The following is a 16,231-nucleotide window of genomic DNA, read 5'->3' as shown; positions in this document are numbered from 1 at the left end:
ATACGTTTAAGTTCTATCCAAGTGTGGGGTAGCTTACATAGTAAATGTGGAAAGCTTGACTGCTCGTTTCTGCCTACATTGCTTTCTATTTAATGCTGCTCTATGGTCTATTATAGATTTTATAGATTTCTTTGATCTGTTGTACTGTTTATGTTATTTTTTTTTGTGTGTGTTTTATTTAGTTTACAAATGAGAAAATCAAACAATATTGTGAGAGGGTCTATTTAGTTATCATCTTTATATGGTGATTTGAGAACGTGATGGAGCTAATTGTATCACATAATCCAGCTGGTTTACCCCTCCTTATTTGGAATGAGAGCTACAAAGCCGCACATGTTTAATACAGAACTCAAATAGCACAAATATACCAAGGACATTAGTGTCTTTACGAAGACTACTGTAAAACATATAAATGCAGTGCTAATTCATTAAACTATGTTTTGTATTTCTTGCCTTGAATATATTGTTTTGGTATAAATATGCTCTTATTTTGTATGTATATCTTTTCTCAAGAAAAATAATTTGAAAATAAAAACTGGCTCCTTCAAATAAAGGTCATTGAAAACCAGTTGCAGAAAATAATGTATTAACACATTCAGAAAGTTTTCACAGTATGCCAAGATGTTAATTTATTGTAAGACTGCAGAAAAGTCTTGACATTTATTTTCCTTACAGTAGTGTTATGCATATACCACACATTAATTACCTTAGTCTTTGCCAAAAGAAACTAAAAAAGAAGTTCATCAAATGATAAAAAAATGAAATTTATGCTTACCTGATAAATTTGTTTCTTTCTTGACACGGTGAGTCCACGGGTCATCATAATTACTATTGGGAATATCACTCCTGATCAGCAGGAGGAGGCAAAGAGCCACAACCCCCAGTCATTCGACCAAAGGGAAAGGAAGTAATATAAGGTGCAGAGGTGCCTGAGGTTTATGTAAAAATAAACTGTCTGAAAATACAGGGTGGGCCGTGGACTCACCGTGTCAAGAAAGAAACATTTATCAGGTAAGCATAAATTTCATTTTCTTTCTAATGACACAGTGAATCCACGGATCATCATAATTACTATTGGGAATCAATACCAAAGCTAGAGGACACGGATGATAAGGGAGGGACAAGACAGTTAGCCTAAACAGAAGGCACCACTGCTTGAAGAACCTTTCTCCAAAAAACAGCCTCATCTGAAGCAAAAATATCAAATTTGTAAAATTTAGAAAAAGTATACAAAGATGATCTACAGAAGCACCATTTTTGAAAGCCCAGGTAGAAGAAACAGCCCTTGTGGAGTGAGCCGTGATTTTCTCAGGAGGCTGCTGACCAGCAGTCTCATATGCCAAGCAAATAATACTCCTCAACCAAAAAGAAAGCGAAGTAGCCGTAGTTTTCTGACCCTTACGCTTCCCACAAAAAATAACAAATAAAAAAGAAGACTGGCAAAAACCCTTAGTTGCCTGTAAATAATATTTCAAAGCACGAACTACATCAAGGTTGTGCAACAAACGTTCCTTATGAGAAAAAGGATTAGGACACAAAGAAGGAACAATAATCTCTTGATTAATATTCTTATCTGAAACAACCTTAGGAAGAAAACCTAAAGCAGTACATAATACTACCTTATCAGAATGAAAAATAAGAAAAGGAGCTTCACACTGCAACGCTGAGAGCTCCGAAACTCTTTGAGCCGAAGAGATGGCAACCAAAAACAAAACCTTCCAATTAACAACTTAATATCCAAAGAATTCATAGGCTCAAACGGAGCCTGTTGAAGAACTCTAAGAACCAAATTAAGACTCCAAGGAGGAGACAAAAACTTAACCATAGGCCGGATTCTAATCAAAGCCTGACAAAAAGACTGAACTTCTGGTACATCCGCCAGACGTTTATGCAACAAAATAGATAAAGCAGAAATTTGACCCTTCAGGGTACTAGCAGATAAACTCTTCTCCAGACCCTCCTGGAGAAAAGTCAAAATCCTAGGAATCCTGACTCTACTCCAAGAGTATCCCTTAGATCCACACCAATACAGATATTTACGCCATATCTTGTAATAAACCTTTCTAGTCACAGGCTTACGCGCCTGAATCATAGTCTCAATAACTGACTCAGAAAAACCATGCTTAGATAGAATCAAGCGTTCAATCTCCAAGCAGTCAGCTTCAGAGAAACGAGATTTGGATGAAGGAAGGGACCCTGAACCAGAAGTTCTTTCCTCAACAGAAGACTCCAAGATGGAAAGGATGACATCTCCACCAGATCTGCATACCAGATCCTGCAAGGCCACGCCGGTGCAATGAGAATTACCGACGCCCTCTCCACAATAACTCAAGGAAGAAGGGCAAACGGAGGAAAACGTATGCCAGACTGAACTTCCAAGGAACTGCTAGAGCATCTATTAGAATCGCTTGAGGATCCCTTGACCTCGAACCGTACTTCGGAAGTTTGGCATTGTGACGAGATGCCATAAGATCCAACTCCGGTTGACCCCACTTGAGAATCAAACTGGAAAACACCTCCGGATGAAGATCCCACTCCCCCGGATGAAAAGACAGTCTGCTCAGAAAATCCACTTCCCAATTGTTCACCCATGGATTGTGGATCGCAGACCGGCAACAATTGTGAGCCTCTGCCCACTGAATAATCCTGGCTACTTCCTTCATTGCCAAGGAACTCCGAGTTCCTCCCTGATGATTGATGTAAGCCACGGACGTTATATTGTCTGACTGAAATCAAATAAACTGGGTTGAAGCCAACTGAGGCCAGGCCAGAAGAGCATTGAAGATTGCCCTCAGCTCTAAGACATTTATAGGAAGAACCGATTCTTCCCGAGTCCACAAACCCTGAGCCTTCAACGAACCCCAGACAGCTCCCCAACCCAGCAGACTGGCATCCGTGGTCACAAACACCCAGGAAGGCCTGCAAAAACAGGTTTCCTGGGAGAGAAGATCCTGAGACAACCACCACGGAAGAGAATCTCTTGCAGCCTGATCTAGAACAATCTATGGAGATAGATCCGTATAATCTCTGTTCCACTGTCTCAGCATGCATAACTGCAGAGGTCTGAGATGGAATCGAGCAGACGGAATGATGTCCATGACTGAGACCATTAGACCAATAACCTCCATACACTGGGCCACTGACGGCCGAGGGAAGGACTGAAGAGCCAGACATGAATTGAACATTTTTGACTTCCTTGCTTCTGTCAAAAAGATCTTCATTTCCAGAGAATCTATAATGGTTCCCAAGAATACTACTCTTGTAGCCGGAATCAAGGAACTTTTTCCTAAATTCACCTTCCAACCGTGGGATTGCAGAAAAGACAACAGCAACTCCATGTGGGAGTTTGCAAGATGAAAAGATGGCGCCTGAACTAAAATGTTGTCCAGATAAGAAGTTACTGCAACCCCCTGCAATCTGAGAACTGCCAACAACGCACCCAGAAGCTATGAAAACACCCAAGGAGCTGTTGCAATACCAAAAGGAAGAACCACAAACTAAAAATGCTTGTCTAGGAAAGCAAACCTCAGAAACTTGTGATGATCCTTGTGAATGGGAATATGCAGATATGCATCCTTTAGATCTACTGTAGTCATGAATTGACCCTCCTGAACCAGAGGAAGAATTGACCGGATAGTTTCCATCTTGAAAGGCGGAACTATGAGAAACTTGTTTACACACTTGAGATCCAGGATGGGTCTGAAAGTTCCCTCCTTTTTGGGAACAATAAACAGATTGGAATAAAAACCTAGTCCCTGCTCCTGAACTGGAACAGGAACGATCACTCCCATGTCGGAAAGATCCTGAACACAACTTAAGAATGTCTCTCTTTTTATCTGGTCTACAGAAAACCTTGATATATGAAACCTGCCCCTGGGAGGAAAATTCTTGACCTCCAGCTTGTATCCCTGGGACACAATATCTATCACCCAGGGATCTGGAACGTCCCAAACCCAGGCTTGAGCAAAAAAGACAGCCTGTCCCCCACACGATCCATCCCCTTCATGCTGATTTGGAGTCAACGGCAGGATTCTTAGATTGCTTCCCCTTGCTCCAGGACTGATTATGCCTCCAGGAAGGCTTGGACTGATCCTGTTTGGAAAAGGAGGAGGAAGACTTATCAGAGAAGTTACGAAAGGAACAGAAATTACTCTGACGACCCTTCTGCTTACTTCTCTTATCCTGAGGAAGAGAATGCCCCTTCCCACCAGTAATATCAGAAATAATTTCAGCCAAACCAGGCCTAAACAAAGTCTTCCCTTTGTAAGGAATTGATAAAACTTTAGATTTGGATGATACATTCGCAGACCAGGACTTTAACCATAAAGCCCTGCGTGCCAAAACAGCAAAGCCAGAAATCTTTGCTCCCAACTTGACGACCTGCAAAGAAGCGCACTGGTAAGCATAGCAATACACGCAGCAGGCTGCCATTGGAACCCCTAGTGAACATAAATCAATAGGAATAGTGTTCCTCTTAGCCAAAGTGGAAATAGCTCCCTCTACCTTAGGAACTTTCTGCCAAGATTCCTTAATAGAATCCGCAATAGGAAACATCTTCCTAAAAATAGGATAAGGGGAAAAAGGAATTCCAGGCTTCTCCCATTCCCGAGAAATAATCTCTGAAACCCAATCCAGAACAGGAAAAACTTCAACCACGGAGGGAATATCAAAAAACTTATTAAGCTTACTAACCTTCTTGGGAGTAACTATGACCGTTGAATCAGAATCATCCAAGGTAGCTAAAACCTCCCTAACAAACGAGGTGCTCCAGCTTAAATCTAAAAGAAACCACCTCAGAATCAGCAGGAGGAGTTACACTATCAAAGTCTGAAATTTCACCTTCAGACGCTACTGAAGAATCTTCTTCCTCAGACTTATGGGAAGAAACATGTGACATAACTCCCACAGAGTCAGAACCCCTAAACTTCCTTTTGCGCTTCCCCTGCAAAACAGGAAAGGCAGAAAAAGCCTCAGACACAGCAGAGGATATGTGAGTAGCCATATCCTGCAATGATAAACCAACCTGAGACGAGACGCAGGGCACGGCATGAGAAGAGGATTGAGATTGGAATGATTGAGGAGAAAGATGAGGAATAGCTTGAACAGGAGACTCCTGAACAACATTCTCCTTAGAAAATGAAGGCTCTGAATCAAAAAGTCTATCCCTACACAGAACAGAAAGGGATAGGTGGCTCCACATTAGCATCAAGGCATAAAGTGCAAGTAATATCTTGCAGGTCCACTTGCTTCATCTTAACCAAAAAAAGAAACAATAAACCCGGAAATTCAAAAAACTGCAGCAGCAATTTTTTATTTTTTTTAAATGTTACCGTCCCTTTAAGAAACGAACGTTAACTATATCACACATAAAATTTACAATGAAATATAAAAATTGACCCCTGCAGCACCTATGCACCTCAACAAGCCTTGCTGGGGTGCTTATCTGACCTCAAACGGACTAGAGCAATAAACAGCTAGCAGAGATGATCCGGACTCCCCTACTGCTACCACCTGCTCTCCAGACTGACCGCACCGGAGCCGACAGAAAGATGAAACAAAGCAAACACTGCCTCCTAAAAGAGCGCGCAAAACATGCGCCGCAGAAGCTCCGCCCATCGTGGGCATATGCAAACACCTCCTGGCCGACATTACAAACAGTGGGAGGATAAAAATTGCAAAATAAACGGTCAGCCGTCTACGGCTGAGAACAACACAGCCTCTCAAATAAACAGAATAATGAGCCATATAAAAAGTGTACACAAACTCTCAGAGCCTAAAAACCGTCTGCCAAACACATATGCCAGACTGTCCTTATACAAACATTACTCTCTCAGTGCCCCATAAAAAACTTGCCACCATATAAAAAAAAAAAACCCTGCACAAACAGGTTCACATCCCAAAAGTTATCCAAAAGTAAAAATAAAAAACAGCACTTACCTCCATATGCCTGGCAGCAAGGCAGCTCACCAGGTTTGAAAGGATTCCTTCCTAATATGGACCTGTGGATACAGAAAGAAAAAGACTAAGTAAACCTACATAGTCTTTTTACCAAAAGGGCAGCTCACAACCTGGGAGGCACCGAAGGGATTATACCCCCCCCCCCCCCGTTCCCAAAAGCTTAAAAGCCACCACACTGCTCTACTGAAGAGACTGAAGTGGAATACAGCTAAACCCCAGAAGAAGAAAAAAAAAAAAAAAAACAGAACAAACTTGTTCTGCTTAAACATAACAAACTCTTGATTGAAGAATCAGACACCTAAATTGACCCCTTCCTTGTACTGATACAAGCAAAGAGAATGACTGGGGGTTGTGGGTAAGGGGAGTGGTATTTAGCAGCTTTGCTGTGGTGCTCTTTGCCTCCTCCTGCTGATCAGGAGTGATATTCCCAATAGTAATTATGATGATCTGTGGACTCACTGTGTCATTAGAAAGAAAACAACTGTTTGTAAAGAGGTTGAATAAAAAAAAAAAAAAAAATGCTTCCCTCGAATCCGCTAACTAACAGCCCTAATCTTTCTCTACCAAATACAATAAGAAATAAAGGTTAGAAGTCTAGGTCAGTTGACACTTTTGTGTAAATGTTTTTATGGCCAAATGAGTCACTGCTATGCATATATCATACATAATAAGAGAGGTCACCAACATGGTGTTAGAACTGTATTAAACATCATGAAAAAAAGAAATAAAACATTTTTTTTTTGTTTTTAAATCAATTTAAATTCAACAATATAAAGACCACAGAAGTCCATTAAAAGGAAATAAAAAAAAGTTGTGATTCACACAGTGCATACAATAAAAAATGTTTTTTTCCAGTTTATCTCTATTATCAATTTTGCTTTGTTCCTATGGTATTCTTTGTTGAAGAGATACCTAGGGAAGTGTCTGGAACACTACATGGCAGGAAATAGTGCTGTCATCTAGTTATCTTGCTAATGGATGACATTCATGCAAAACTGCTGCAATATAGTGCCCCTGACACAGGCACGTTCCTCAGCTTATGTCCCTGTTTTTCAACAAAAGATACCAAGACGACAAATGAAAATTGATAACTGAAGTAAATTAGAAAGTTGTTTAAAATCACATGCTCTATGAAGGAAAAACTAAAATGTGGCTTCATGTTCCTAATACCTTAAATTGTAAGAGCTATGCTAATCATATACACAGTAGCAACCTTAGATAATTAAAGTATATTTTGAATACAAATGACCTCACTGTAAGTATCCACCTGTATTAAAGAGACAAGGGAGTGATGCTTTGCATCTATAAAGCCTGTTTAGTAAAGTATGATAGACTTTTTTTGCTAGTTCTGGGAACATAATGAGGTTATTTCTGATACCTGCTCTGATTGTAGAGTCAAGACTGTGAATTTAAGACTTGGTTATATTGACAATGGTTGTATAGGTGAAACATTAATGTCACACATTACAAAACAAAGGGCCAGAATATCTAATATTCTCCGAATAAGATGTGAAAAAAAACCTAACAATCAGAGGACTCCCTCGGGGAACACTCTCTCTTAAATGCTGTCCCGGAGATGTCTTCTATAAATAGTAATGGAGAAAAATGGAAACTTGCCTGGGGAGAGCAGGGGAAAAATATCTAGAGAATATGCCAGACCTGGTAAAGAACTTTAGAAAACACCATGTAATGTCCCTGTTCAGCCCACTAGCATCTGACAGCATTTTTTACATGAGTAGTGTAGTTTTCTTAACATTTTTACTGTGTGAAACAAATTGTATGCATCTCCTTTACATACCATTAAATACAGGGAACACCCCTTTTGCCAGACACATTGTTCTTAAAGTAAAAAAAAAACTGCCCTTAGAGAACTGCATCAGGGGCTTCATATTACTGGTTACGGTTCTTAGAGAATCTCACAAACCCAGAAACTTTAGATAATCTGGCCCAAAGTCTTTATGTGTTTTAGGAACAACATAAATGCTAAACAGACACATTTCATACCTTAATGATTCTATTATTTTCTCGGTAGAATATTTCACAATATCCCTTGGATTGATACCTAAAAACCCAACAGCAGCCTCCAACAGCTTCTGGATTGTGTCAAGTGATTCTCCTTCAAGGCACATTGTGACTGCCAGGTCCTTAATTTTGTCTTTTTCTGATCTTGACAAATCATATAAATAGGAATATTTCTGTAAACGGTCCTGTGAAGTGTAAGCAATGACAGTTATTTTAGCTCTGATTAACTATACATTAAACTAACAAAAACAAATAACTGAAATATAGAATAGGTAAGCAAGCTGTTACACATTAGATGTACTAGCCAAAACAAGTTACTAAACAAATCAATATATCTTTAAGTGGTACAACCAATACCTCATCAAGTTATACTAAAACTGACTTTCAAAAAAAAATTATATTAGAGGATATATAATTTCTCTGATAAAATACATTAAATACAAAGCCAAAATAAGATAATGAAAGCTCAACACAAAGATTACTAAAGAAATAGTGACTATTTCAATGATTCTCTATTTTTAACCAAGCTTAGAACAATCTAGAGCATAGGTTCATGGTGATCAGATATCTTATTATAAAATTGGTAAAGATCCTTGGAGAAGTGGGCAACCCAAAGACAAGAACAGCAATCAAGACGTTAAATGTTTCCGTAGGAATGCACACAAAAACACACATGAATAAAGACAAACATGAAAATAAGCTTTCATAAGATCACACTAGTGAACATTTTACTCATTTTAAGAAAGAAAGAAAAAAATATGTGCATTTAACAGGTGAGTGTTATAGAAATTGAAATCACGTGTCTTTTAGGTGACCTGTACAGTGCTCTGAGCTCCAAAAGGGAACCTACCCATATATGAAGTAACATTGGAAAAGTGACCCCTCATTTAAAAGACAAGAAACTACTCTTTCAAAAGTGGGTTCAAATTGTCATATGGTTGTTAGCTGATTAACATGGCTAAATTGATCTCCTAAATATACATATAGAATGAAATCAGAGAATTGGAGTATCTTTCTCTATTGCCCCGATAATAAATAGTAGGGCTGATATTCCTTATTGGAAAACAGTTATGTTCTTTAGATAAGTGATCCTGTGTCAAACTATCATGTGACTGTCTCTTGAAATACTTAAAAGCATTTGCTATATTGGGGGAATTCTGGTGACTCTAAAAGGTGCTTATCACCCTCTCACCATAGAAATATATTACAGGACCCCTTCTTAAAGGACCATCTATCCAATAGTACTAATATGATTCCATGCAAGAGTAGGACAAATTATATGTTCAGAAAAAAATAAAACAACCCCCCCCCCCAACATAAATCTGTTTAATTTACATTGGGTGGGCACAATAAAAAAAAACATAAATTATGCTTACCTGATCATTTTCTTTTCTTCTGATGGAAAGAGTCCACAGCTGCATTCATTACTTTTGGGAAATAAGAACATGGCCACCAGGAGGAGGCAAAGACACCCCAGCCAAAGGCCCAAACACTCCTCCCACTTCCCTCATCCCCCAGTCATTCTGCCGAGGAACAAGGAACAGTAGAAGAAATATCAGGGTGAAAGGTGCCAGAAAAATAAAATAAGGACGCCCCACATCAAATTACGGGTGGGGAGCTGTGGACTCTTTCCATCAGAAGAAAAGAAAATGATCAGGCAAGCATAATTTATGTTTTTCTTCTTAAATGGAAAGAGTCCACAGCTGCCTTCATTACTTTTGGGAAAACAATACCCAAGCTATAGAGGACACTGAATGCCAAAACGGGAGGGTACAATAGGCGGCCCAATCTGAGGGCACCAAGTCAGAAACCACTACCCAACAAAAACCCTGCTTTGTCCAAAGCCGAGAAAACTTTGAAAAGGAAAGGCCCCAAGGGCACTAACTCGCAGATAGTCCAGAAGTCTAGCTGGAGACTGCAAAATCGGACTCAACTGAGCCAACAGTCCTCCAGGAGACACCATCGCCCAACAGGCAGTCCCTCACCACTCACCCCTCACTAATTAAAGGAACACCAGCCTAAACCCCCCCAAGGGATAAGGCAAGGAAGAACCGAATGGGAACCGAAAGGTCACCACAAAATCCATAAAAGGAAAACCCCCAATAGCGAGCCCAGCTTACAAAGACCAACATGGGTTCTGACAGACAAGGGGAGGGTATGCCCAGACCAAGCAGAACCAGAGGTTTAGGACCGGGCTTCGAACAGAGAAAACTTTCTCTCAACATCGTGCAAAAGCACCGAAAGACAACTGAAGACGGAGTCCTCACATCATCAGAGCTAAGAACTCTATCGCATTCAGACAAAAAAAGAACGTGTAACAGACCCAGACAAAAAAAACCTGAGTCAAGAACATGCAGCCATCATTAGCATGACCCAGAAGAATACGTGCTGAGATATAAAAAAACATCCAGCAAGAGAACAGATTGCAAAAGGATAACTACTAGACAGAGGGCACACTCTAGGCAAACAAGCCGCTAGACCTACACACATGGCTCCAAAAGGGGAAGCACATAACCTCAACGAGACCCACTGCACCCCCGAGAGAGAGGTTACACCCAGAACCGAAGGTGAATGGTAACCCGGGACCCTGAGCTTGTAAACCCAGGGGGCTAGCTACAATGCCAACCTAGATCCCAAAGAAAACGGCGCATCTCAGAACCCACTCCCAACCGGACCAGCCCAAGCATCGTAGATCTTGAAAACAGGGAAACAGAAGAACCCCAACACCGGCTCAAAAAGGAGCGGAAGAATGGCTACAGCCATCCCAACAGAGCACGGGTGCCAACCCGACTCCTTAGAAACAGACGAGGCCGTAGACCCAAAGGAATCTAACAAAAGGCCCACCATAGTCTCGACACGGAGCCAGCAAGACTCAAGAAGGAACGAAACAACCCAGAGAAAAACACCCTCTCTGAAAGGTTAACTATCAGTTCCAACCTCCTGAATCCAAGAGAATCCCTAAGAAAATTAACCACACCTCCATAAGAAGGAGAATAAGCCCCCCACCCTAAGAAAAGGGATGGGGATAAAAAAGCAGAGCACCTGCCCACAAGACACAAAGCCACAGGCTAAAGGAAAGATCAATCTCCAACTCAGATGAACTTGGAAGGAATCCCCCTAAGGAATTAGCTTGCTAACAAACATCCGATGTGCAATAGCTGCAGCAGAGACAGTGCAAACCCATTCGCCTGCAGAGCAGTGAGTCCATAAGGTTACCACAGCAAGCTGACCAAGGGAAACTGCCCATAACGGCGTAAGTCAAGCCCAATGAGCATCAGCACTCAGACAACCTGGCCAACCGTAACCAGGTCAATTAGTCCAAGTAAAAGGACATAGCCCAAGTTCCCAGGAACTGGGGAACCCCGAACCAGCCCTAGAGCCAAAAAGTCAGGCAACAACTCCACTAAGGAAAACACTGAGCGAAGCCTCAGCAACAGGAAGCACCAGGGAGAAAACAGATCCGAGCCCCCAATTGTTTAAACAAACAATACCCGAGAACTTAACACCCCGTCTGACATAAAAAAACAGATCACAGGGAGAAATCAACGCAATATCCAGATCAACCCGGATAACGAGATAAGTCCCAACCCAAGGAAGAGACTACCTCTTGCCAAAGTCCAATGCTCCAAAGGAGTTAAGGTGTTAAAAAGTTGTACAGCGACACTAGAGCCCAAAGATTCTCAAACGGCCGCAGGACAACAAGCAAGGGGATACCCAGAGGCCAAAATCACTCGAGCAAAGGCTGGTCTCCGCATCACCTCCATACAATCAGAGGATCATAGAGAGAAAAGGACGGACAGCATCCCCAGCTCTGAGCAGAGCCCAAGGAGACCACACCCAGGGCCCCTAACAGGGAAAGACCATATCCCGGAGGGGAATCCTGGTCCCTGAAAGGAGAACTAACTCACATGGAGACAACAGAGGAAGACCAAAAGGTCTCCTAAAAAAAGCTAGACAGTACACAGTCAATGTGCAATAGCTGCAGCTGGTCACATTCTGCAACCCATCCGCTGCAAGGCAGCTGAACTACCCAATAAACTACTAGCTGCTGAGGACTAAGTCCAGAAGGACAATTCCCAGGGCCTCGAAAGAAAAGAGGCCAAACCGCCCAACTCGACGGCAAGAGGGCACAAGCCCACCGAACCTCCACTACATGGAAAGGAGTTCTAGGGTCTGACAACCGCAGACACAAGAGAGAGAGAGAGAGAGAGAGAGAGAGAGAGAGATGCAGCGGAACTCCACTGACCCAGTCATCCAAATTGAAGGCTATAAGGACTGAGACAATCCTTACTTCCTCATGGACCCACCGGTCCTCTAGAATGATTAGTTAAACACAGAGGATAACATGAGCACTCAGCGCCTCTACCGGACCAGCCAAGCAGAGCGGCGCCACGTGTCCGAACTTCTACCAGACAGAACTGACCCCAAACAGGACAAGCCTGCAATCCGGGTCCTAATCGTCAAGCCACATAAATATGCCCTCAGAGGGAAAGAAGGAAAACTGACAGGACATTCTATCGGATGGAAAAAAAAAATTCAAGGCAACTGTAGGTTAACGCCCAAGAAGAAACAGGCCTACCACAGGACCAGCCAAATGGAGCCCTGATCTTCCAAAAAAACTGGGAAAGATCTCAATACATGGACAGTCAGGAGATTACATCATCCCCCATGTCTAATGAGGTGCGCCATTCGAAGAGCAGACTGAGTATTCCCGTATCCAATAAGGATAGGGTCGTTCAATAACTGAAAAAAACATGTCTGAGTAACATGCGAAGGCACGCAATTCTGTAACGAAAGGCACAACACTCAGGGACAGTTGCACCCGCAGGGAACTGTACAGTTCAAGGTGGAATACCCGGGACAGCAGGAACAGGAAAGGGAAGGCACAACCCTCTCCTCTAACTCTATTCAATATAGGAAATAAAGGTTCATCAGGCAATATGACCTCTGGAACCCCTGAATTCGCCACAAACTTCCTTTAGAAGAATCGCAAATTCCTAAAACTAAAGTCTGGTTCCTCCGCAGCTGGAGGTTGAGAGGCAGCAGACTCCGACCCAGAAAGTTCATACTCTGAAGTCTCAGAAAGAACCGCATCCTTGGATAATCAGTTAAATCCAAAAATTATTTGATGTACTCTGGGAAGGAGGGCAGTATGTAAACCTTCGCTTGCGCTTAGCAGGGCAAGGAAAAGCATTAAGGCCCCAGACACCGCCGTCTGAACTGCGCAGTAACGTCCGGAGAAAAAAAGGCCCCCTCCAGATGGAGGATCCACAATGCCACGGGAAAACTGCATGTGTATAGACATAACAATGTAGGGTACGCACCTCACTGGACGGCTCCGTGGTATCAAACATGTTTGATATTATCACATTATCAAGGCATATGGAACATAATTGAGAGGGGGAACTATGGCGTCCTTACCATATAAACAGGAATTACTCCTTAGGAATAGAGGGAGTGCCCTCTAAAGGAACAGAATCCTCCATCGCTAGTGCAATAACCGGAGAACTAGAGAAATAAAACATCTTATTTTATTAAAAAAACGGCACCCTTATACCCCAATGGCTGGGGCACTCACCACCTCCTATGACCCAGACAGTACAGAGATTTATGACTCCCCTTTGATAGTCCGGTCAGGAAAGAGGGAATGAATTACATAGTGCACAATGCAGGACTGACCCTGCTATGAGAGAAAGCGCGCCAAGCTTGTAAGCTGCATGGCTCTCAAAGTGAAAGTGAAACCTGTATGTTCCATAACAGCCTATGAGCCTAACATCTCACACATAAGCAGCATAAAATCAAATAAACATATAAGATTATTATTCCCCCCTGTTCAATAATCCCCCTAAGGAGATATTAACCCTTGATTCTGTAAAGATAAAAGGCGCCACACTGTGACCCTGTCTTCTGTGTTAACATTATGTAATAAAAAATAAAACAATCTTACCAGAATCTACGCCATGGAATAGGAACACGGCCCTTCAAGTGTGACAGGTTAGTAGCATCGCTCCTGACATGGACTTGAGAGAAGAAGCAGTTTATGAAACTCGTCAACGCTGATTGCTGTAGGAGCTGTTAATATGAGTCGAGATGGTGTCGCAAAGGGAAGCTCCCTCTGCATCTTCAGACTCTAACGTTCACCCAGGCCCTCAAGTTGAGAAGCTTATAGGGCTACTTAAAACTTCTGTCCCATTTGCGAAGAGTAGTAACCTTTATAAGAGACAAAACAAATTCTAACACTGCTAATCTCCTGGGACGAAAGGCAAAGAATGACTGGGGGATGAGGGAAGTGGGAGGAGTGTTTGGGCCTTTGGCTGGGGTGTCTTTGCCTCCTCCTGGTGGCCAGGTTCTTATTTCCCAAAAGTAATGAATGCAGCTGTGGACTCTTTCCATTTAAGAAGAACATATTATGCTATATTTCGTCCTAGTAAAGTTCTTCTTTTTGCTTAATAAAGCTTGGCATTTGTTTGCATTAATGTGATTTGGACCACTTGGACCAACTGTACCTAGACTTTCATAACTACACTTAAGTAACATAAGTACTAGATCCTTAATTCTGGAAAATTAAAGCTTGGGGGAAGGGATATATATATATATATATATATATATATATATATATTCTAAATAATAAACCCATCATGGGACCAATACAGCATTAAAGTTGTTAACTACACCACATTTTTCATTATATATAACATGTCAATGAATGACATAAAATTATTTGAAAGACATTTTCACATATAATATGCAAGATACAAAATAACCCGCTTTTCAATGTGTATTAAATTATTTTCTGCTATTGATGCAAATCTCAGAGGCCTCTAATTACCAGACCTCTGATAACAATTGTACTATATTTCCAATTTTCCAATAATTTGGAACGACTCCTGAAACAATAACCGCATTCATTAATGTTAATTTAATGGATGTTTATATTAAGTGAGGCCTACTTGAATAATAAACTTTCATTTTGATAACTCAATTAAATTGAAAAATCAAACACTTACATAATTTTGCATTGAACAATAACACATTTTCAGGAAGAAAAAAAAAGTTAAATTTAAAAAGAGTGTCCTAACAATGCATATCATCATACATGTTAAGAGTAATCAAACTGTCATTCAATACCTGGGCTGTACTCTTCAAGTGGCTGATAAAAGGATGACTGAGTGTTTCCAGATGAGCAAAGGATTGTTGTAGATGATTTAAAGCAACTTCGTAAGTGACAGTAAAGTCACAACTCTGGGTGATATCTCCTAAGTTCTTTTTTCTTTGCTTCTCAATAAACTGCTTGACGGCTGTGATGACTTTTTTAGTTATCTCAGTCCTGGCTTCCGCTGTCAGCTGATGAAAAAAATGTAGAACATCTTTACAATCTCAACACAAAATTCGGGATATCTTGAGTAAACCAACTCTGATCCTTCTTCTCGCAATACATTTTCAAAAAGGCTTTCATGACAGTTCAACAAATGTGCAACATAAAATAACTTGTAAAAAATATTAATCAAATATTATGAACACTAGAGACACTAAATATTTAGAACAGAGAACTGATGTGTTAAAAGCTTAGGCATGTCACATTTTCGACATGCTGATTTTGACAGCTTCAGATCATGAATTGTAATCGCCCCCCCCCGCTTTGCTTAATATGACTGTAAGAAAGAGATGAGTTATGCTGTAGAACATTAGATGTCATTTCACTTCTATACTGGAATTAAAATGCTAGTGACCAGAAAACAAAATATAAACTACAAAATTCAGAAATTCTACACTGCAGGTTATCTTAAAGGGACATTAAACACTTTCAGGTGGTAATAAAAAATGATAAATTGTGTATATATAAAAATAACTGCAATATACTTTCATGATTTATTTTGTCCCCTTTCATGCATTTTATTCTGAAATTGTGAGCTTTTCAGTTCCTGTTAGACATGGAAGGACCTGCAGAATAATGTTGTATTCCACACAGCCATTAGCTGCACACACTAGTGACCTATTTATAAATGTCCCTATTTGGACCCAGCAGAGAAGGTAACCTAAGTTACAACATGGCAGCTCCCATTGTTTTATAGACATTAAAACTTTACACTTATTTTGATGATATTTAAACTGATAATGGAACTTTAAAAAATACACCTACGTGTTATTCTCAGACTAATCTTTTCTTTCAATGCATCATTCTATCTAGCATTTATTTAGTGTTTAATGACCCTTTAATAACAAAGCCATATAACAATTCTAAATATAAAAT

General features: G+C 40.8%; 1 protein-coding gene across 3 annotated transcripts in view; it reads right to left on the bottom strand.

Moving 5' to 3' along the window:
- Positions 1 to 16,231, bottom strand: part of NBAS (NBAS subunit of NRZ tethering complex) — a 1,903,611-nt gene that overhangs the window by 463,288 nt on the left and 1,424,092 nt on the right. For all 3 annotated transcript variants that reach the window (XM_053709663.1, XM_053709664.1, XM_053709665.1), the window contains 2 exons: positions 15,109 to 15,324; positions 7,963 to 8,165 (listed from right to left, as the gene is read on the bottom strand). In XM_053709663.1, the coding sequence (XP_053565638.1) occupies positions 7,963 to 8,165; positions 15,109 to 15,324 (419 nt within the window). The remainder of the gene's footprint in view (positions 1 to 7,962; positions 8,166 to 15,108; positions 15,325 to 16,231) is intronic.

The sequence above is a fragment of the Bombina bombina genome, chromosome 4, assembly GCF_027579735.1.
Source record: "Bombina bombina isolate aBomBom1 chromosome 4, aBomBom1.pri, whole genome shotgun sequence".
In the NCBI taxonomy this organism is placed as follows: domain Eukaryota; kingdom Metazoa; phylum Chordata; class Amphibia; order Anura; family Bombinatoridae; genus Bombina; species Bombina bombina.
Note: the sequence above shows the minus strand (reverse complement) of the source record. Positions and strands in the feature narration are given on the sequence as shown.